Source organism: Ranitomeya imitator, chromosome 6 (assembly GCF_032444005.1).
Source record: "Ranitomeya imitator isolate aRanImi1 chromosome 6, aRanImi1.pri, whole genome shotgun sequence".
Taxonomy (NCBI): Eukaryota; Metazoa; Chordata; class Amphibia; order Anura; family Dendrobatidae; genus Ranitomeya; species Ranitomeya imitator.
In genome coordinates this window covers 310,589,374-310,612,047 of record NC_091287.1, presented here as the reverse complement: position 1 = coordinate 310,612,047, position 22,674 = coordinate 310,589,374, and the positions used below count along the sequence as shown (strand labels likewise).

General features: G+C 41.1%; 1 protein-coding gene across 2 annotated transcripts in view; it reads left to right on the top strand.

Annotated features, from left to right (window-relative positions):
* Positions 1-22,674, top strand: part of EXOC2 (exocyst complex component 2) — a 253,824-nt gene that overhangs the window by 17,669 nt on the left and 213,481 nt on the right. For both annotated transcript variants that reach the window (XM_069730751.1, XM_069730750.1), the window contains exon 3: positions 5,454-5,580. In XM_069730751.1, the coding sequence (XP_069586852.1) occupies positions 5,454-5,580 (127 nt within the window). The remainder of the gene's footprint in view (positions 1-5,453; positions 5,581-22,674) is intronic.

Here is a 22,674-nt window from a genome sequence, read left to right as displayed (position 1 = left end):
CCCCATCCACCTCCCCTATGCCATGGACTATAGCCCCCACAATGGACCTGCCCCATCCACCTCCCCTATGCCATGGACTATAGCCCCCAACCTGGACCTGCCCCATCCACCTCCCCTATGCCATGGACTATAGCCCCCACCCTGGATCTGCCCCATCCACCTCCCCCACAGCTCCTACCCAACATCCCCACAGTCCCTATCCCTATTGCCTCTATACACTTGCTTTGGCAAAACTGATGTGTATTTGGTCCTGCCAATAAAGCTTCTTTGAATCTTGAATCTTGATATATTTATAGATAGATAGATACGATAGATGGATACAATAGTTTGATACAATATGTGGATACAATAGATATGATAGATAGATATCTATCGTATCTCTCTATTATCTATTTATCTATTATCTATCATCTATCAATATATCTATAAATAGATATATTGATAGATAGATATATCGGTAGATAATAGATATATCGATAGATATCATAGATAAATACGATAGATAGATCCATAGATAGATATAGATAGATAGGTATGATAGATAAATAGATAGATAGATACGATAGATATGTATCGTATCCATCTATTCTATCTTTCTATCTACCGTATCTATATATCTCTGTCTGTGTGTGTATATTCTTCAATGGAGTATGTAAATGAAGAGGTTGGACAAGAAATGACATCACAATTTTTTTTTTTGTATATCTTTATTGAGCTTACAAAAACACACACAAATCCGCATGAAAAAAAAATGCACGAAAAACGCAGGTGACCTGCCAGTGACCTCAGGTGCAGATTTGGTGCAGATTTTACCTGCGTCAAATCCTGATGCAATCCTGACCATGGAAACATACCCTAATACTTGTATATTAGTAACTGACACAAAATCAGGCCCTCGATATATTTCTGAAAACAAAGTGCCAACCCCTTTAATGCCAACTTCCTTGTTGCACCAATTCTATGCACTGGCCTCCATTGACCCAACAGAGGCCAAATGAGCGCCCTTTCCCCTCCATTGGGATAGTACATGTGAATATACCTTTATTGACTCTTCCAAACTCTGGCATCCTGCTAGAAAACCATATTCTATACTATACTATATTTGCTAATACAGAAGCCTATAGGAGATATATGCCCCTGCATGCCGGAGGCATCCATCACAGGCAGATGTCTGAAAATCCCCCTGACCCAAACCTCCAGCAGACACTGCGTTGTGAGCCCACCCCTGCAGAGTGTCAGGGCAATGTCTTTTCTTGTAACAAAAAAATACTTCTTCTACCAGATCCTTACACAGCAGAAACAGTATCCAGCAGAGGTAATCCAAATGTTTATCTCCCTACAGCAGTGGGGCAGTGTATCTTTGTTAGGACCTCCCAGAAGCGAGCGTGAGTTAACCCTTTCTTATGCACTGCAGGCCATATGAAATTAATTTAAGCATTTATTACTAATTTGGTGTGCATGTGTTTATATCCAGTGTGCATGTACTTATATTATACTGTGTGTATTGGTTTTGCCTTAATTAGCTGATTAATATGCTTGGAACACCTTTATTGATGGCTCTTTACGTATGTGTTCACTTCACCTTATGTGTTGCTTGAGAAAGGCTGTGCCATTTTGATCCCAAAAATCACAGGCTGATTAAAATCATCACTCTTTGGGGAATTGCCCTTTTTGTTAATTTTTTTTTGTTGAGTTTTTGTTTGTAAGAGTGGGCTTTGCACTTAACTTTCGATGGAAAAATGCAAGTGCTGCTTTTATATTTCTATTTCTTTGTGTGTGTAGATTTATAACATATATATATATATATATATATATATATATATATATATATATATATATATATATATATATATATAATGAGTACACCCCAACAAATTTTTCTGAAAACTTAGTTTCCTTTCAGAATCAACATTTTCTATGCGATGCCTTAATACAAAATACTCCTACAAATGTGGATTAGTGATTACAATCAAACAAGATTTGTTATTTTGTACACCCAAAAAATGTAATTTACCTAGACAATGTTGCAAATATGAGTAAACCCCAATGAAATTCATGGGAGCAAAGCTATAGTCTAGACTGCAAAATTTTAATTGACAAGAATTCAACCACAAGTAAGTCTAACTTTACACATAAAGGTGAAGGCTACAGAAAGAACAGCAAAGCTTTACTTATCAGTGGTGATGGGCTAACCCAAACGGTAAAGTTCGGGGTCCATACGGAACACCTTGTGTCCGTGCACGGTCCCTGAACACAGACTTCTTCATACTAAGCTTTACTTATCAGTGGTGATGGGCTAACCCAAACGGTAAAGTTCGGGATCCATACGGAACACCTTGTGTCCATGCACGGTCCCTGAACACAGACTTCTTCATACAGTTGACAGCATGTGAGCCAGCATTTCTGATCGGCGTTAAACTGGTTACCACCGATCACATGTTTCGGCTGATAAGAGCACTACTCTCATCATCGTACGCCTACTCTCGCTAATAGCAGCAAGAACAGGTGTTCGATGATGAGTATTCACCAGCTAGCGCCTGTGCAATAAATTAATAACAAAAAATGACTTGCCGTGCCCTCTATTTTTAACAACCAGTGCAGGCAAAACTGACAGCTGTGGGCTGCAGCTGTCAGTGTTATCTTGGCTTGTTATAAAAAAAAATGTAGAGGTCACCACTCCATTTTTAAAAATTATTTAAATAAGTAATTTTAAAAGTGGGTGGAGTACCCCCTATTTTTTGACAACCAGCCAAGCTAGAGCAGACAGCTGTGAGCTAGTATTCTCAGACTGGGAAAGGGCTATAGATTTTGCCCCCTCAGCCTAAAAATAACAGCCTGCATCTGCCTCAGAGAAGGCACGGCTATTAGATGTGTCAGTTCTTTGCCCGCCTCTTCCCACTTGCCCTGGTGCGGTGGCAAGTTGGGTAATAGTTTTGGGTTTGATGTCAGCTTTGTAATGACATCAAGCCCAGAAGTTAGTAATGGAGAGGCGTCTAGAAGACATCCCCATTACAAACCCCATAGTAAGATTGTAGTAAAGACAAAGAAAGAATAAAGTCTTGTATTTGAAATAAAACTTTTACTTAATCAAGTAAAAAATTAAAAATGATAAAAGATCATATTCCCCACCTCTCCGACGAGAAGATAAGCAATATCTGTCCCACGATGATCAGGATAGCTTGGAGAGCAGTCATATCAGTGATGCGCCAGCTCTCCACACCAGCGGGAACACACTGAGCAGGGCGTGGGAAGCTTTGGTTCATTTTCTTTTTGGAAAGTGAACCTCTGTCTCAGTCTCAAATCGCTGACAGGCTGAAACCGGTATTGCTCAAAAATATCTCTGTATTTTGCACCATCCGTCTTCACTTAGACTCGGTCCATTTTCCCTGTCTCTGCTGCCGATGGTGTTCTTGGGGCGATGAGTTGTGTTGGTTTGGTGCCAGACATAATGTTTACCTTGGTGGCCAAATAGTGCAAATTAGACCACGGTGCCGTCCTCCATACATTTGAGGAGTCTCTCGCGTGTCTTGGCAAACGCAAAACGAACCTTACAATTTTTGTGTGTAAGTAAAGGCCTTTTTCTGCCCACTCTTCCATAAAGGCCACCTCTATGAAGTGTACGGCTTATTGTGGTCGTATGGACAGATACTCCAGTCTCTGCTTGGAAACTCTATATCTCCTTCAGGGTTACCTTTGGTCTCTGTTCTGCCTCTCAGAATAATGTCCTCCTTGCCCGGGCTGATAGTTTTGGTTGGTGGCCCTCTCTTGGCAGGTTTATTGTGGTACCATATTCTTTCCTTTTGATGATAATGGATTTGATGGTGCTCTGAGGGATCATCAGAGATTGCGATATTTTTTCTATAACCCAACCCTGATTTGTACTTCCCAACAACTTAGTTCTTGACTTATTTTTCTGATCTCTTTGGTCTTCATGGTGATGTTTGGTTGGTGGTGCCTCTTGATTTATGGTTTTCATAGCAAAAGGGGTGAATACATATGCACATGCCAATTTTTAGTTATTTGATTCCGTAAATTTAATTCATGCCTGTATTTTTCTCACTTCACCAACTTAGACTATTTAGTGCTGAAGACATCACACACACACACACACACACACACACACACAAACACACAAACACACACACACACCGGATTACAAAATATTTAAACACCGGTTGTAATGTAACAGAAATGGGTAAAAAAAATCCACAGGGTTGAGTACTTTTGCCAGCCACTGTATATTATTAACCATACTTTCATGTTATGGGTTGTTAAAATGTACCATGAAACTCAGTCTTGTCAACATTTTGTTAATTGTTCTTGTGTTCAATGAGATACTGATTCAAAATCTTCCTTTTCAGCTGGGGTGTGTGTCTTTAAAAAAAAAGTCAACTCAACTGCGTAGTTGGGGTTTTGGCTTTGAGCATTAATCTGTGGACAAATGGCCTGTTTTGAATTCTGATAACCTGCAGCGACACCGCTCTAAAAGTGAAGTTCCCTTACCCCACGTACTCTGTTTACAGGAAAGCTGTCATCCGGTTTCCTGTTACTAATTAATTAGTATTGTTATCCTCCGTTTCATACGCCCCTGCATGCCGACATACGTCTAAAAATTATCTTTATTCACGGCTTTGCTGCATGGTACCCAGTGCTGAGCCGTCCTCTGGGTATGTACAGACCAACCTCGGCGCATGCTGTGAGCTCGCTATCCAGACCACCTCAATCAAAGGCAGAGCGGCTGGATAAGCGATCTAACTGCAAGACGTGCCGAGGTCCGTACATACCCATTGGACCTCTCGGCGCCAAGTAGTAGTAGCAGAGCAGTGATTAAAGATAATTTTTGGGGCGCATGGAATGGATCAGTAGGAGCCTGTTTTGGATAGAACCTTGATGACTGTTTCCCTTTGTGAACACTCCTAATATTGACACCCTTAAAGGGATGTTCAGTACATGGACAACTCCTTTCTAAATGAAGCAGTCCCCTTTGTAAAATAAAAACTCTTCCACTCCTCTCCCATACTGTCGCCATTCCAGCAATGTCGCCACCGTGTCTGCCATGGCTCGCATGATATTGTGTCATGTGAGCCTTGCAGCCAATCAGCAGCCTTTTCACTTTTTCCACTTCTCCAAGGTCCATGCCTTGAGACAAACCTCAGATAAGTGGAAGTAGTAAAAGCTGAGCAGTACAATAGTGGCTGTGGATTGGCTCCAGGGCTTACGTGGTATACTGTGTCACGGAAGATCCATTGCCGACATCCCTGGGACAGACTTTGTTTAAACAAGGGTTTTCCAATTAGTGGACAACCCCTTTAATGGACTTCTGGCAGCAATACCCACAATTTTACAGTAAACTGTGATAGTCAGGAATTGGACAATGGTAGCCGGGTAGAGGGTAGAGGGAGTAAGCTGTGCTTGTGCGGGTTGCATGTTTCTTACTTGTCTTGTTGTTGTAGGTATTTTGGATCAGTCAGCAGTATGGGTGGAAGAACATAAGTATTATGACCTACGCACAGACAGAAATAAAGGAATATCTCCTCTGTCCCAAAGACCTGCTAGTCCACTGGGTGTTGAAAAAGAAAGGTACGTGTTCCTGTTATGTAGCAAATGGATGTGGTCTTATTTTCCTTTTAGAGTATATGCACACTTTGCGGATTTTGCTGCGGATCTGCAGCTGTTTTCCATGAGTTTACAGTACCATGTAAACCTATGGAAAACAATATCCGCAGTGCACATGCTGCGGAAAAAAACGCGCGGAAACGCAGCGGTTTACATTCCGCAGCATGTCAATTCTTTTTGCGGATTCCGCAGCGGTTTACACCTGCTCCACAATAGGAATCTGCAGGTGTAAAACCGCAGGTGGAATCCGCACAAAAACCGCGGTAATTCTGCAGTAAATCCGCAGGTAATCCACAGTGCGGTTTACCTGCGGATTTACAAAAACAGGTGCGGAAAAATCCGCAGACATCCCACCTACGTGTGCACGCAGCCTTAGACTTTTATATTTGATGGGAGAGTGCTTGTATGAGCTGTACTGAACCTGTAAGCGTGTGTTCACACAATGCGTTTTTTTTTTTTTTTGCCACAATTTTACAAAACATGGTAAAATTGCTGTGTTTTTATCACATTTTCTGAAAATTGCTGCAGATAAAAGGTGCATTGAGAGCATTGTGTGAACTGACGTTTAAGGCCCCGTCACACATAGCGAGATCGCTGCTGAGTCACAAGTTTTGTGACGCAACAGCGATCTCAGTAGCGATCTCGCTATGTGTGACACGTACCAGCGATCGGGCCCCTGCTGTGAGATCGCTGCTCGTGTCGGAATGGCCTGGGCCATTTTTTGATCGTTGAGGTCCCGTGGACATCGCTGGATCGGCGTGTGTGACGCCGATTCAGCGATGTCTTCGCTGGTAACCAGGGTAAACATCGGGTAACTAAGCGCAGGGCCGCGCTTAGTAACCCGATGTTTACCCTGGTTACCATCCTAAAAGTAAAAAAACAAACGCTACATACTTACCTATCGCTGTCTGTCCTCGGCGCTTTGCTTCTCTGGTCTGGCTGTGAGCGCCGGCCAGCCGGAAAGCAGAGCGGTGACGTCACCGCTCTGCTTTCCGGCCGCTGTGCTCACAGCCAGACCAGAGAAGCAGAGCACCGAGGACAGACAGCGATAGGTAAGTATGTAGCGTTTTTTTTTTTTTACTTTAACGATGGTAACCAGGGTAAACATTGGGTTACTAAGAGTGGCCCTGCGCTTAGTTACCCGATGTTTACCCTGGTTACCGGCATCGTTGGTCGCTGGAGAGCGGTCTGTGTGACAGCTCTCCAGCGACCAAACAGCGACGCTGCAGCGATCCGGATCGTTGTCGGTATCGCTGCAGCGTCGCTATGTGTGACGGGGCCTTTAGGAATGCTCGTGTTTCACAGCTAGCAGGGAATACAGACTGGCTGAATCATCACTAACAAGCCAGGGAAGACCAGCCACGTACAGTGAGAAGAGTCCAGTGTGCTGCCCCCTCTGGCTTTTACCTACCCACTTGGAAAGAGGTCTTTTTTCATTTACGAAGGGGTGGGAAGACTCCAGAGGGGTCCTATATGCTGACTTTTTTCTCCAATTTCATGGCATGTTTTTCAATCTATGTTTCACCAGATTTCCTAGGGGTGACTTTCCAGTAAGTGGGGAATGTTTTAAAAGGCGCAAATATGTCACAAATGATTGGCACAAATTTAGCCAACTAATAAATTGTGTAACAGACTAGACAGCCTAACAACGTGCCAGAATTATAAAGCCGCATAGGCCACTTTGATAAATGTGGCTCATTTTGCGATGGTGAAGTCTATGTCTCCACTGCCTAAAAGTTGTGATTCCTCTCTGATAGGAGCCTCCTCTCAGCATTGTACCATCTGATGCTGCGCAGATAGACAGTTTTATTTGTATATATTTTCATTAATGCCTCGATCAGGAATGTCGGCAATGCTAATCGCCTCTGACCATCTCGGCACCCTAGACAGAACTGACAGTGGATGCTGAAACTGATCTATACACCCAATAGAAAAAGTATAATTCTGGACACAACACTTAGTTATCAAACATAAAGGAAGAACTCTGTCTTAGATGTATTCTTTAATGACCTCCTTCTGAGTACCTCATCTTGGAGTGGGCGCTCGTGAGCCTCCTCTCTGCACTACGAGCGAAAAATCCCCCTTCCCCCCCCATTTTCCGAGCGGCTGCAGTGACTCACCATAGCACAGTGAGTTAAAACCATCTCTGACTAGGACCCCGTATGGATCGCATCCTTGACTCAATTATACACCCTGAGCGCGATCCAAGTTTACAAAGAATAATACCTAGTTTATACCTTAAGTAAAATAAAGCAATATGGGTTTCAGGCCACAAGTTTCTTTATTTTTATATATATATATAGTAATTTTTTCCGTCGAGACATATACCGTATTTTTCGGATAATGAGACTCTCCGGATTATAAGACGCACCCCAAATTTTGAGGTGAAAAATAGGATTTTTTTTTTTTTTAAATAAAATGATGGTGCGTCTTATAATCCATTTATCTTATTGCTTATCGGGGGTGGTGGCTGCGGTGACGCGGGGTCCCTGGAGGAGTCAGGAGTGGCGTGATGCTGCAGGCCACAGGCTGGCATGAGGGGGTGTTCCAATGTGTGGCGTGCCGCTGCGGGTGTCTGGTTCTGCTGCAAGGGTGCCCAGCGGTTCTGCAGGGTGTCCAGTGCTGCTGCCGATGTCTCCAGTGCTGCAGGGGCTCTGCTGACATTTTGTGAAAGACCAGAGCCCCCGCAGTTCCATGGTTTCCTGTGCAGTGGACTCCAGGAAAATGGCCGCTAGGGGGGCAGCGCATGCGCAGATGGAGATCTCGGCGCTGAGATCTCATCTCCTGAGATCTTGGTGCCAAGATCTCCATATGAGCATGCGCCGCCCACCCGGCGGCCATTTTCCCAGAGTCCACCGCACAAGAAACCATGGAACTGCGGGGACTCTGGCCTTTCACAAAATGTCAGCAGAGCCTCGGCAGCAGTGGAGACATCGGCAGCAGCAATCGGACACCCCGCAGCACTGCCGGACACCCCCTCATCCCAGCCTGCAGCAACGGTACCGGTAAGGTATATCCACATTATAAGACACACCCCCAAATTTCCCCCAAATTTGGGGGGAAAAAGTGCATCTTAAAATACGAAAAGTTTTCCACCATCCAGCAGCTCAGAGAATCTCCGCAAAAACTCTTGATACAAACCCCCTAAAAGTTGGACCACTTTAGTGAAGCAATGAGGGAGCCTGCCTGTAGATCAAACTGCTCACAGGTTCCTTTTAACCCCTTAGTGACGGGCCAGTTTTTTAGAAATCTGACCAGTGTCACTTTATGTGGTAATAACTCTAGAATGTTTCAATATATCCCATTTATTTTGAGACATATTGTACTTTATGATAATGGTAAATTTTGGTTGATATGTTTGTGGGTAATTCGTAACAATATGAGAAATTTGACAAAAATTGTAAAATATTAGCAATTTGCAAACTTTGAATGATCATCCCATTAATCCATAGTGAGGACACACAAAAACATTAATAAATAACATTTCCCACATGTGCTTTACATCAGCACCATTTGTAAAATGTTATTTTATTTTCTTGGTGTTTTAGAAGGTTTAAAAATGTAGTAGCAATTTTTCAAGGAAATGTACAAAATTTTTGATGTGACTTTGGGGGTCTTACATATTGGAAAACGCCCAAAAGTGATACCATTTTAAAAACCAGAACCCTCAACGTATTAAAAACTGCTTTCAGGTAGTTCATTAATCCTTCAGGTTCTTTTCAGGAATGAATGCAAAGTGTCATGACAGGAATAAGAAAGTTCATCTTTACCACCCAAATTTTAGTAACTTCTGAACAGGCCACAATAGCCGTCAGACTCTAAGGCCGTTATTTGGCCATGAATTGCTATGGCAAACATCAGCACCACAGGATCAAGATCTTAGTGTGACAGTGGGGATAAAAAGGGAGCCCCCACACTGTTAACCATATAGAATGTACAATTAACAGCTACAGTATTGTCATCTATCGGGGGATGCTAGTCTCTTATATCGCAGGTCAGTAAAAACACGAACTGGTGGTCACTAATGAGGTTAAATCACTAACTAAGACCACTCATTAAATATAACGTACTCAATCTTCTTCCACAATACTGTTGATGAATCTGCTCAGCTCCTCTTCTTCCACAGTACTGTTGATGAATCTGCTCAGCTCCTCTTCTTCCACAATACTGTATGTGAATCTGCTCAGCTCCTCTTCTTCCACAATACTGTATATGAATCTGCTCAGCTCCTCTTCTTCCACAATACTGTTGATGAATCTGCTCAGCTCCTCTTCTTCCACAGTACTGTAGATTAATCTGCTCAGCTCCTCTTCTTCCACGCTACTGTAGATTAATCTGCTCAGCTCCTCTTCTTCCACAATACTGTTGATGAATCTGCTCAGCTCCTCTTCTTCCACAGTACTGTAGATTAATCTGCTCAGCTCCTCTTCTTCCACACTACTGTAGATTAATCTGCTCAGCTCCTCTTCTTCCACAATACTGTATGTGAATCTGCTCATCTCTTCTCTTTCACAATACTGTATGTGAATCTGCTCCGCTCCTCTTCTTCCACAGTACTGTATGTGAATCTGCTCCGCTCCTCTTCTTCCACAGTACTGTATGTGAATCTGCTCCGCTCCTCTTCTTCCACAATACTGTATGTGAATCTGCTCCGCTCCTCTTCTTCCACAGTACTGTATGTGAATCTGCTCAGATCCTCTTCTTCCACAATACGGTATATGAATCTGCTCAGCTCCTCTTCTTCCACAATACGATATATGAATCTGCTCAGTTCTTCTCTTCCACTCTACTGTAGATGAATCTGCTCAGCTCCTCTTCTTCCACACTACTGTAGATGAATCTGCTCAGCTCCTCTTCTTCCACAATACTGTATGTGAATCTGCTCATCTCTTCTCTTTCACAATACTGTATGTGAATCTGCTCCGCTCCTCTTCTTCCACAGTACTGTATGTGAATCTGCTCCGCTCCTCTTCTTCCACAGTACTGTATGTGAATCTGCTCAGCTCCTCTTCTTCCACAATACTGTATGTGAATCTGCTCAGATCCTCTTCTTCCACAATACGGTATATGAATCTGCTCAGCTCCTCTTCTTCCACAATACTGTATATGAATCTGCTCAGCTCCTCTTCTTCCACAATACTGTAGATGAATCTGCTCAGCTCCTCTTGCTCTGATTCCTGCTGCTCACTAATTAGACTTCATGTTCAGTGTGACAGGTTCCTTTTTAAGACATTTTGGCACTTCAGTTGGACATGAATATATCAACGACCTAAATTGTTTTTTTTTTTTCCATAAATCACATTCAACTCATAAAATAAAATGAGTGAAGCCCTTGTATAAAGTAATCCTCTGAACAGTCAGAAGAGGCTTTGTGGGTGTCTGAGACTAGATCTCTAACCATCCACTTGGCATCGGCATCTGGACTTGGATGTGTCATGTGTTTAACAAATGAATCACTCGTTGAAATCTAGCATTTAATGTCCTGGCCCTTCGCCACTTCTCCTGGTGTCCTCCAGATTGTATCTCTTCCCAGAGTGTACAGAGTGACTGATGACATAACTCACTATACATACTTTACACAGAGGAGAGTGACATCAAGGTACTGCTCTCCTTACACCTCTCATGCGGCCACACATGTGTTCACTATGGAGGTAATGGTATTTGCATTTTAATTGGTTTTATTTTTGTTTCCTAAATACAGAAGGTAAAATGAGTGTCCTTGGCCTGATTTAAAAGCGTTGTCCCCTGAAGGATCTGTCAGCTCACTTAGGCCCCTTTCACACATCAGTTTTTTGCCGTTAGTCACAATCCGTTGGCTTGACGGATCGACTGATCCGTCGCAGATTGTGAAAAACTGATGCGATGGATTCGTTTTTTTCGACGGATCTGACTAGCGGATCTGGCTAAATAAATTGGAGGATGCTCAGTTAAGAAAAAAACGGAATCCATCGCCGGATTCCGTCATTTGACGGATCCTGCGCCCATATGCTTCCATTTGAGCAGACGACGGATGGCGACGGATCCGTTGCTGTCTGTTTTTTTTTTTTCGACGTACACAAAAACCGTTACTTTGTCCGTTGTCTCCGGCCGCCGGACAAACAATTTTCGACGGATCCGGCGAACGACGGATGAAACGCAAGCTGTCGTGATTATAAGCCTATGGGAAAAAAAACAGTCGTCAGGAAGGTTTTTTCAAAATTCGACGGATTGCGACTGATAGCAAAAATACTGATGTGTGAAAGGGGCCTTATAGGGAATCTGTCCGCAGGTTTTTGCTACCTCAGCTGAGAGCAGCATGATGTAGGAAAAGAGACCCTGATTCCAGTGATGTGCCACTTAGTTTACTAGGTGCAGCCGTTTTGACACGGTCAGAGTTTTCAGATGTAACCTGTAGCAGAGCTCAGAAAGCTGCCCCCGGACACACCCCTGATTGGCAGCTTTCTGTGTACATTGTATATTGACCGTAATCAGTGCTGCAGGTTTGGTTTTACCAGGAACCACACGGGCAGCTAGACTGACGGTGATAATCTGATAAGACTCATTGTATTGAAAAAAAACAGTATCCACCTAATAAATGACACATCACTGAAATCGGTCCTCAAACTCGTCCTGCCTTCAGATGGCACAGAAAAAAGCTGCGGACAGATTCTCTTTAACATGTCTGTTTTAGTAAATACTTATATCTTCCCAAAACATGAAGTTTGGAAGAATCTTTTAGAATTCTGCCTCTTGACAATGTAATAACAAATGGACAATAGGCTGTTACCATTCATCTTGTCAATAGGCTATGTTATGCAATGTCGGAATTTCAAAGGGGCATGCCCTACTATTAAGTCCAATGGGAACACTTGTTTTTTCAATTTATGTATACATTTCCAGGAAGTACAAGCAATGAGAGAGGGAAAAAAAAGGGATAGGTTAAAGTAGGGAGGAATCAGGACAATGACAACCGGCCTTGATACCTATAGTCGCCTAGTCTATCTTTCGGAGTCCCGAAGGAAGGTTCTGTGTTCCTGTGTCTATTGAAATTCCACCCATTAGTTTGAAATCATGTGAATTTTATTATTATTATTATTATTATTATTATACATTTTTGTAGCTCCATCTATTCCATGGCGCTTTACATTTGAACGGGGCAAATATAGACAGGTAAAATAAACATGAGTAAAACAAGGCACACACAAGCACAGGAGGAGAGAGGACCCTGCCCGCGAGGGCTCAGTCTACAGGAATTGTGAATGAAAGGGGATTTGTCTGACATGTGCATCAAGTTGTTAATTTTAGAAAACCTGAGAGATTTAGATTTTTCCCTCTTCTATAATAGATTTGTATGTGCTCTTGTTGTCATGTGAAGATGACGTAAAATGGAATGTTTGTAGATCGGTGTGGGAATCTCCGTGATGGGGCAGGAGCAGCAAAGGGTAAAGTGCACTGTCCAATCTGTGATTTTTCAAATTACCTTCTGAACATCCCTAAGGATAGGGATAAGGTTTTTGCAAGACCAAAAAATGTGAAGAAATCAAGCCTCCGCCTCTCCACATCTCCTGCAAGTAGGGTTTGCATCTGGAATCGTTGCATGTAGACAAGTTGGGACCCTATACCAACAGGATAGGATTTTATAGTTGGACTCCTGAATGTGGGAGCTGATCAGTACCTTATGTGTTAAGAGGAAATGTGCCATTGTTCTGAGGTTAAAGGCCAAAATCTACATCCAACAGTAAGATATTTTTGGGTGGTGGTTGGTCATGAGGTGATTGCAGGATGAAGTAGGATATCGAAAGGTTGTGTCTAAAATGTTCTTTATCGAAGCAAATCTGCTTAAGTAGATATTCATATTGTAAGAACTGGCAGAAGGGAGCTAATAAAATGTGAAATGTGAAAGTTGATGGATTCTCCAAATGTCTAATGGGCTGGAATAGATGAAGAGACCACAACTAGTGAAGTCCAATTTGCACCAGCATCAAAATGTGAAGCTCAGTTGATCCGTCTTTATACAAGATTTACATAATGAGTCCTCTAGACTTGGGAGAAACTGAATTACATAGTGATGGAAACAGTGGGGTTGGACTCAGAGGTACGTGAGCTCATGTCAGAGTCAATCAACAGTTGTAGCAATGGGACCAATAGTAGGAGGGAGGAGTGAAGATGGGTACAGCTATCGGAGGATCAAGAACTCTGGTGAAGTAGGAGGCTAGGTGGCATATTTTAATGTCAGGAAGGCCTTAAAGGGAACCTGTCACCCCGTTTTTTCAGATTGAGATAAAAATACTGTTAAATAGGACCTGCGCTGTGCGTTACAATAGTGTATGTAGTGTACCCTGATTCCCCACCTATGCTGCTCAATACATTACCAAAGTCGCCGTTTTCGCCTGTCAATCAGGTTGGTCAGGTCGGGTGGGCGTGGTCACAGCGCTGTTTCTTCCTCAGCTTTACGTTGGTGGCGTAGTGGTGTGCGCATGTCCAAGTGACGAATCCACTGCGTGCACGTGAAGAAGCAGCGCGCGATCTGCGCTATTACCCCGTCATCGGTGGGGGCGACCATCTTCCTGGGGCCGCGCGTGCGCAGATGGAGTGCTCTGCTGCACGGGGCTTCAGGAAAATGGCCGTGGGATGCCACGCGTGCGCAGAAGAGATCGCGGCGGCCATTTTCCCAAAGCCGAGATGCAAACTCGGACATGCGCACACCACTACGCCACCAACGTAAAGCTGAGGAAGAAACAGCGCTGTGACCACGCCCACCCGACCTGACCAGCCTGATTGACAGGCGAAAACGGCGACTTTGGTAATGTATTTCGCAGCATAGGTGGGGAATCGGGGTACACTACATACACTATTGTAACGCACAGCGCAGGCCCTATTTAACAGTATTTTTATCTCAATCTGAAAAAACGGGGTGACAGGTTACCTTTAAGAAAACTTATGTAAAATGAAGCTTAAAGGGGTTGTCCATTACTCAAACATCCATTTTTAATAACCCTAATGTGCCTAACAAAATAAAAAAAACATACCTCTAACATCAGCGCCGCTCCAAGCTCTGTGTCCATTTCTAATCGCATGACGTGTATATATATATCAATTAGCATCACTGCACTGAAAACTTGCAGGCGAAAACACACAAACTTTATGTAGTACAACAAAGAGTCTGTACAAGAAAACAGGCCAACATTTCAGACAGAATGACCTTTATCAGGGCCTACAAAGAACACGTAATTAGCAGAAGTCAATATATTTACATAATATGCAGGATACTACTGCCGAGGGTTAAGCTGCGTAAAAGGTATAAAAATAAGTAAAACCGGATCAAAAGAAAAGAAGTTATACATAGTTTGATGAGAAAAGTGTATGTGTCACGTGAGCGCTGCAGCCTATCAGGAGGAGATTCTGAGGGGACTGTGAAGGCTGCAGCCCATCAGTGGCCACCGCTTTTCCAGTTCGTCAGTCGCTTGCACTAATAGATTGCAGCATTTAGAAGGGTTGTCCCGGAATGTACAGCTCCTTTCAAAGGCGTTACTTTTCTGATGTACTTTTGTTGTTGTCTTTTCTTTAATATATCTTATCATTGTTTCACTGATGCTTATTGTACTTTCAGAAATGAGCTTGTCCAGTGGTACATGTGTTTTACAAAATGTTCTGAATGGATTTTAATAAAAAAATAAATCCACTAGTCATTTATTAAAGTGGTCACGTCCCCGAGTCTGGATATTATTGATGCACCAATAAGTTTAGACTTGCTGGAGACTAGGAATCATTGGGATGGGAGCAATGGGGGAATGGTGTACAGTGTTTATTTTACGTACATTTCTCACCCATTCTGAACTTACTTTTTTCTTAGCAAAAATGTTTTGTTTTGGGTTTTTTTTTAAGCAAGACTTTTTAAATATAAATAAAATGACACAAAGAGTAAAAACAACAACAACAAAAAAATAATATGCCCTTTAAATAAACGTATCCTATATTTGTGAGTTGTATTGTATACTAAAGCCATGCATAATGTGTCTGGTTTTCCAGATCTGGTTTAATAGATGTATGTTTGTCGGGATTGTATTCCCATATTTTTAAGAAGACATGGATTCTTGTTTCATATATTTGTGTATCAGGATGTGCAGAATAAAAACCCTAATGATATGGTTACTATATCCACAATTTGTTTCTTTATTGTAATATTATTATTATTATTATTATTTAATTGCTCATACAATGTTAAGTATCATTTACATATTATTTTATTATACTTTTTATATCACAATTATTCTTTGTACCAGTAGTACGTAGAACTATTTTTTTTCTGTTTAGTCACGATCAAAGCAAAATTCAGTTCCACTTGTTCTCGTCCTTCATCGGAGTACCGTGCCAATAAAAGGTCTGAAGACCTTACAGAGATGTAAACAGTTGTGCTTCTCGGATTCTGAGTAGCAGACAGTGCAACGCTCCCATGGGAGTAAGCAGTTGAAGTTTGCTTTCATTTTGATAAGACTGGAAAGGAGAAATTAGAATAAAATATTTTTTTTCAACTGTATGCGTAGAATTTAATCATATTAAAGTCAATTTTGTAAGTGAAGAGCGTTCCTTTACGTTCTTGCTTAATTGATTCTATTCTAAAATAGGTACCGTAAGTTCTCTAAGTTATCTCCAAATGTGGTATGTGTGTATATATATATATATATATATATATATATATATATATATATATATATATATATATATATATATATATATATATATATATATATATATAATTTTTGGATCTGTATTTGTTTTTCTATTGATATTTAAAAATCGTCATGCTTAAAATTAAATAAAAAAAATAAATAAATAAATTGGTGGTTGTGATAGATTTTTCTTTCATTCTGATCTCGTTAGCTGGGGTATTTGTGGTAGATGTAAATAAATTTAGGCTCGGCATTAGTTAAAATCTCCGATTGTGCGTGTTCCTGATTGAACACTTGGCACACCAATAATTTCAAATCACCTTCTCCTTCCAAGACGTGACTCGGATTACCCTAGTCGTATTTAGAACTTACATTGTATACACAAAGCAAATTCGTAATCCCTTTTTGATTTTGCTTACGCTGAGGGCAGTCAGAAAATCTATTTCCTTCTCTTTGACTTTGAAACTGAGGAACAGAAATAGTTTGAAACCAATGCGGTTTCTCCCCAACGAGGGCGAGCGAAATCAAATACACCGATATTCTTCTGATGAATGTCTTATAATGAAAGCCAAGGAAACACCCTGCTTGAAGGTAAAGGAGCCCTTAGTCATTTCAAGGGGAATGTTTATGTAAAATGTCCCAAAACTGACTGATAGGAAATCCATTGGGAGCACAGGACAGTGCATTTCTAGACTACCTGGGTGGCCCAAGTCTGGGGATCTTACTCTTCCCGGTGGAGCCGTCAGCAGCGTTTTATTGTTTCAATTTGTCCACATGCATGCTGTTTTTTTTTTTTTCTTTTTAGAAATTCTGTGATAGAAAGAATTTGCATCTTTCTCTCACAGCTCAGCAATACATATATTTATGTGTGTGTATGTATGTATGTATATATTATATAGTATGTATGTGTATATACAGGTCCTTCTCAAAAAATTAGCATATAGTGTTAAATTTCATTATTTACCATAATGTAATGATTACAATTAAACTTTCATATATTATAGATTCATTATCCACCAACTGAAATTTGTCAGGTCTTTTATTGTTTTAATACTGATGATTTTGGCATACAACTCCTGATAACCCAAAAAACCTGTCTCAATAAATTAGCATATTTCACCCATCCAATCAAATAAAAGTGTTTTTTAATAACAAACAAAAAAAACCATCAAATAATAATGTTCAGTTATGCACTCAATACTTGGTCGGGAATCTTTTGGCAGAAATGACTGCTTCAATGCGGCGTGGCATGGAGGCAATCAGCCTGTGACACTGCTGAGATGTTATGGAGGCCCAGGATGCTTCAATAGCGGCCTTAAGCTCATCCAGAGTGTTGGGTCTTGAGTCTCTCAACTTTCTCTTCACAATATCCCACAGATTCTCTATGGGGTTCAGGTCAGGAGAGTTGGTAGGCCAATTGAGCACAGTAATACCATGGTCAGTAAACCATTTACCAGTGGTTTTGGCACTGTGAGCAGGTGCCAGGTCGTGCTGAAAAATGAAATCTTCATCTCCATAAAGCATTTCAGCCGATGGAAGCATGAAGTGCTCCAAAATCTCCTGATAGCTAGCTGCATTGACCCTGCCCTTGATGAAACACAGTGGACCAACACCAGCAGCTGACATGGCACCCCACACCATCACTGACTGTGGGTACTTGACACTGGACTTCAGGCATTTTGGCATTTCCTTCTCCCCAGTCTTCCTCCAGACTCTGGCACCTTGATTTCCGAATGACATGCAAAATTTGCTTTCATCAGAAAAAAGTACTTGGGACCACTTAGCAACAGTCCAGTGCTGCTTCTCTGTAGCCCAGGTCAGGCGCCTCTGCCGCTGTTTATGGTTCAAAAGTGGCTTTACCTGGGGAATGCGGCACCTGTAGCCCATTTCCTGCACACGCCTGTGCACGGTGGCTCTGGATGTTTCCACACCAGACTCAGTCCACTGCTTCCTCAGGTTCCCCAAGGTCTGGAATCGGTCCTTCTCCACAATCTTCCTCAGGGTCTGGTCTCCTCTTCTCGTTGTACAGCGTTTTCTGCCACATTGTTTCCTTCCAACAGACTTACCATTGAGGTGCCTTGATACAGCACTCTGGGAACAGCCTATTTGTTGAGAAATTTCTTTCTGGGTCTTACCCTCTTGCTTGAGGGTGTCAATGATGGCCTTCTTGACATCTGTCAGGTCGCTAGTCTTACCCATGCTGGGGGTTTTGAGTAATGAACCAGGCAGGGAGTTTATAAAAGCCTCAGGTATCTTTTGCATGTGTTTAGAGTTAATTAGTTGATTCAGAAGATTAGGGTAATAGGTCGTTTAGAGAACCTTTTCTTGATATGCTAATTTATTGAGACAGGTTTTTTGGGTTATCAGGAGTTGTATGCCAAAATCGTCAGTATTAAAACAATAAAAGACCTGACAAATTTCAGTTGGTGGATAATGAATCTATAATATATGAAAGTTTAATTGTAATCATTACATTATGGTAAATAATGAAATTTAACACTATATGCTAATTTTTTGAGAAGGACCTGTAAATACGATCAAAAAAAAAAAAAGCAGTAAACTGTCCATAGATTTATATTGCCCTAAGAACAGACATCACGAAATTCTGACAGGCTACACAGTGACAAAGATCTTTTTAGGCCACGTGCACACGTTGAGCATTTGGTCAGTATTTTACCTCAGTATTTGTAAGCCAAAACCAGGAGAGGAACATTCGGACGACAAGTAGAATAGAAACTCCTCACCACTTCTGTATTTATCACCCACTCCTGGTTTTATCTTTCAAATACTGAGGTAAAAAACTCATCAAATACTCAGCGTGTGCGTGAGGCTGTAAAATTAGAAATGATATGGCAAATATGCTAATAGTTAGAGAACTGTCAATCAAGCCTAGCCTGGTGGATGTAAGGTAACCACCTACTGTAGTTAACACATCCATCTGTGTCATGCTTTTTTGGTTCAATGTTTTACTCTGAAACAATATGAAGACCATCAGTTATTGTGTTTACTCCACAAACTTGCATGAAAAAATACATAATTTATGGTGTGCACCATAATTTGCCACTTTTTATCTGTCTCCAATACCTGAGGCTCTTTTGTATGTTAAAAAAACGAACCTGTCACATGCTGTGGTGTTGCAAAAAACAAAAGTCAGCAAAGAAAAGTGACCAAAAACTCCACAAATGATAAATCGGGCTTATAGTTTGAAAAGCTGGCCAGGGACTTTAGAGAGGGACCTAACTAGACTTGTGACGTCGCCCACCTGGCTTCTCCCCATCCTTCTCTGGTTCATTACGAGGTCTCTCACTATGTACACACATGAGAGCGACCTATTAATTAACTGCAGTTAGGCAGGGAGAAGCTTGCTGGGGGAGCTCATTAGTCATGTCTCTCCCTAGAGTCCACGACCAGCTTTTCAAACTATGGGCCAGATTCATCATTTGCCAGGATCTTTTGAGTTTTGGTTTTCCCGGACATTTTGCGTGCCAAATCCAACAAAATGGCACACATGATTCATTAATTTTTCAATAAGCCCAAATTTGACTTTCTGCCTTTTTAACCGTTTTTGCGACTTTTCACACATAAGTGCAAAGTGAGTTGTTGTTTTTTTTTAAACAGCGTGTCTTTTAATTTAGCGAATATCACATCAGGAGGGGAGTAGCTGGGGACCAAAGTAGAGTTGCCCCAAATTTTGCGATTTTTGAATAAAGTCGCAATTCAGAAACCTGTCTGAAACATTTGGAAAAGCCATACTGATGTTAAAATCATTAGAAAACAACTTGAAAAAAATAAAAGGCATTTTTTTTTCATGAATTTGTTGCAAATCACAAGGTCATTAATTGAGAGGAGTCCACACCAAAAAAATGGTGCAAAGGCTATGATGAATTGGACCGGAGACGCCAGAGAAAAATATACCTTTTTTGTTCCATTTTTTACATTCGTTTCCCTTAAAGAATTTGCACGGCGTGTGCTGATCGTGGAAAAATTTGCCTGCTGAAATCTTGTGGCCGTGTTTTATCGCACAGTTGTGCTCTTCAATAAATCATATATTTATTCTTCCTTTTTACTACATTATTATGTTTTGCTCTTGGGAACATTTAGACTCTGGCCTTTCCGGTTATATTTGCCCATTGCCTCGATTCCCTTTTGTAAAATCCTATGTGCACTGAGACATCTGTGCCTTACGACTGCATGCCCAGCGCACATTTTATTTTTTCTTCTGCCAAATTATAGAGATGCCGACACTCAGATACAAAGCAACTCTCCCCATACACTGTGAAGTCCAAGCAGTGTTTGTTGCTCAGTATATTGTGCCGGGTCAACACAAGATCAGATCCAGTAATAAAAATGAATTCTGAAAAGTAAATTAGGTTCCAAGTCATTCTTCAGCCACCCACTTATTGTCCAAACTAGATCTTCCCACGGCCGGGGTCTTCCCTGTTTCTTGGTATAACATTGCCATCTACTGGAGCATTTCCATAAGTTGAGTTTTGTTACTATATTGCTGTAGTTTTGGCACGCTGCAGACCTTTTGTATATTACTGTAAGGCAACGTTGAATCCACGTTGCATGCAAATTAAACCATCTTTCTTCAAGACGTAGAGGTCGCCCCCTTGTCATTGCAGGCCTAGTTATAAAAGATCATTAGAAAGATCTCTGCATTGTCCCCTTATATATTTGTATATTAGATCGCCCCTTAGTGAAAATTTTGCCAAGCTGAATATCTTGATAAAGGTCAATTCACACTTGGAAATTGGAATTGCCCCAGCTTTTCTAATCAATAGCATGCCAATTCTGCCGCAGATTGGCTAATTTATATTTTAGCAATTTTTTCCCCACAAATTTTGGTGCAGTTTTTCATAAACTTTCTCACAATGTTTGGCAAAAGTCAAATCCAGTAATAATGTTTTTACCCTTAGGCCTGCAATGATGACAAGGGGGCATCTTCTATGTCTAATCATAATCACAGATTCAGATTCCTTACTGTAAGAGCAGTGAGACTATGGAACTTTTTGCCACATGATGTTGGAATGGTTGATTCGCGAAAAATGTTCGAGGGTCTGGATGCCTTTCTTGAAAAATATAATATTACAGGTTATGAGTATTCGATTCTATGATGGAACGTCGATCCAGGAAACTAGTCTGATTGCCATATGTGGATTTGGGAAGGAATATTTCCCCTAATATGGGGCAATTATCATATGCCCCATGGGGTGTTTATCTTTCTCTGGATCATCATGTTAGGCTGTAGGTTGAACTCAATGGACTTGTCTACTTTAAATGTTAAAAATTATAAAACGTAACCTTTTTTTTTCTATTTTTATTATATAATTAATTATATGAGCCAATGAAAAATCTTTTAGACTTCCACTGACAGATCATTGATTTATGGTAATTCCAAAAGGTGATTCATTTCTGATGGTAAAGTGTGTGTTTACTTCTAGATAAGAGTTTACTATTCATGAGTTGAAAATAAAATGGTGTAACTACTATGTTACATTATTTGAAGTAATTTTTCCAAGCATAACGCTATGTGCACACGTCAGGATTATTTGCAGAAATTTCCTGAACAAAATCGGACTTTTTCCGCTGGAAATCCGCATGCGTTTTTTGCGCGATTTCTCCCGTTTTTTTGTGCGGATTTTTTTGCGTTTTTTTCTCTGAGTCCTTTTTTCTAACTCGGTGCTTGTTGAAAACTGATATAAATCAGTCAGAGCTTCTGCTCTCCCTTCTCTCAGTGTAAAAGATAGCAGTAGGAAGGAGAGGTTTAGAAAGTATATGGAAGGAAATAAATACAGTATTAGAGCAATGCTGATGCATGAATGACAATAAAGACCACAGCACTCTGGATACTCATTTCTCACATCCAGCCTATATTACTGTGAGAGATACTCCCACAAGGGACACATCTGAACCTTGGATCAGGCTGTAAACTGCATTTCAGTGGTCTAAAAATTAATGAAGGAATAAAGACTGCAGACTGAAACTTATTGCAATTTTATTAACTAAAAGTAACATTATTGTAAGGAAAAATCAGTCTGTTTTTTTTCCCATCTCAAGGGTGTCCATAGTTTTTTTTTTAAAGATTTTGTAATTGTTGCAAATCCTTAGCTATGAAAAGATCTGTACGGTTTATCCATCTCTCTGAAGAAAACCTGTTTTTATTCTCTGAACAAGATCTTAAAAACGAATTAAGAGGTAGGGTTAGGGGTAGGGTTAGGGGTAGGGTTAGGGGTAGGGGTAGGGTTAGGGTATTTTCAGCCATTTTAACCCTAAAAAACTTCCTAGAAAACACACAGACTCTGCATAGAAAACTGCATTAAAAAACGCATCAAAAAACGCATCAAAAAAACGCACCAAAAATGCACCAAAAAAAGGACCTGCGTTTTCTGCCAAGAGCTGCGGTTTT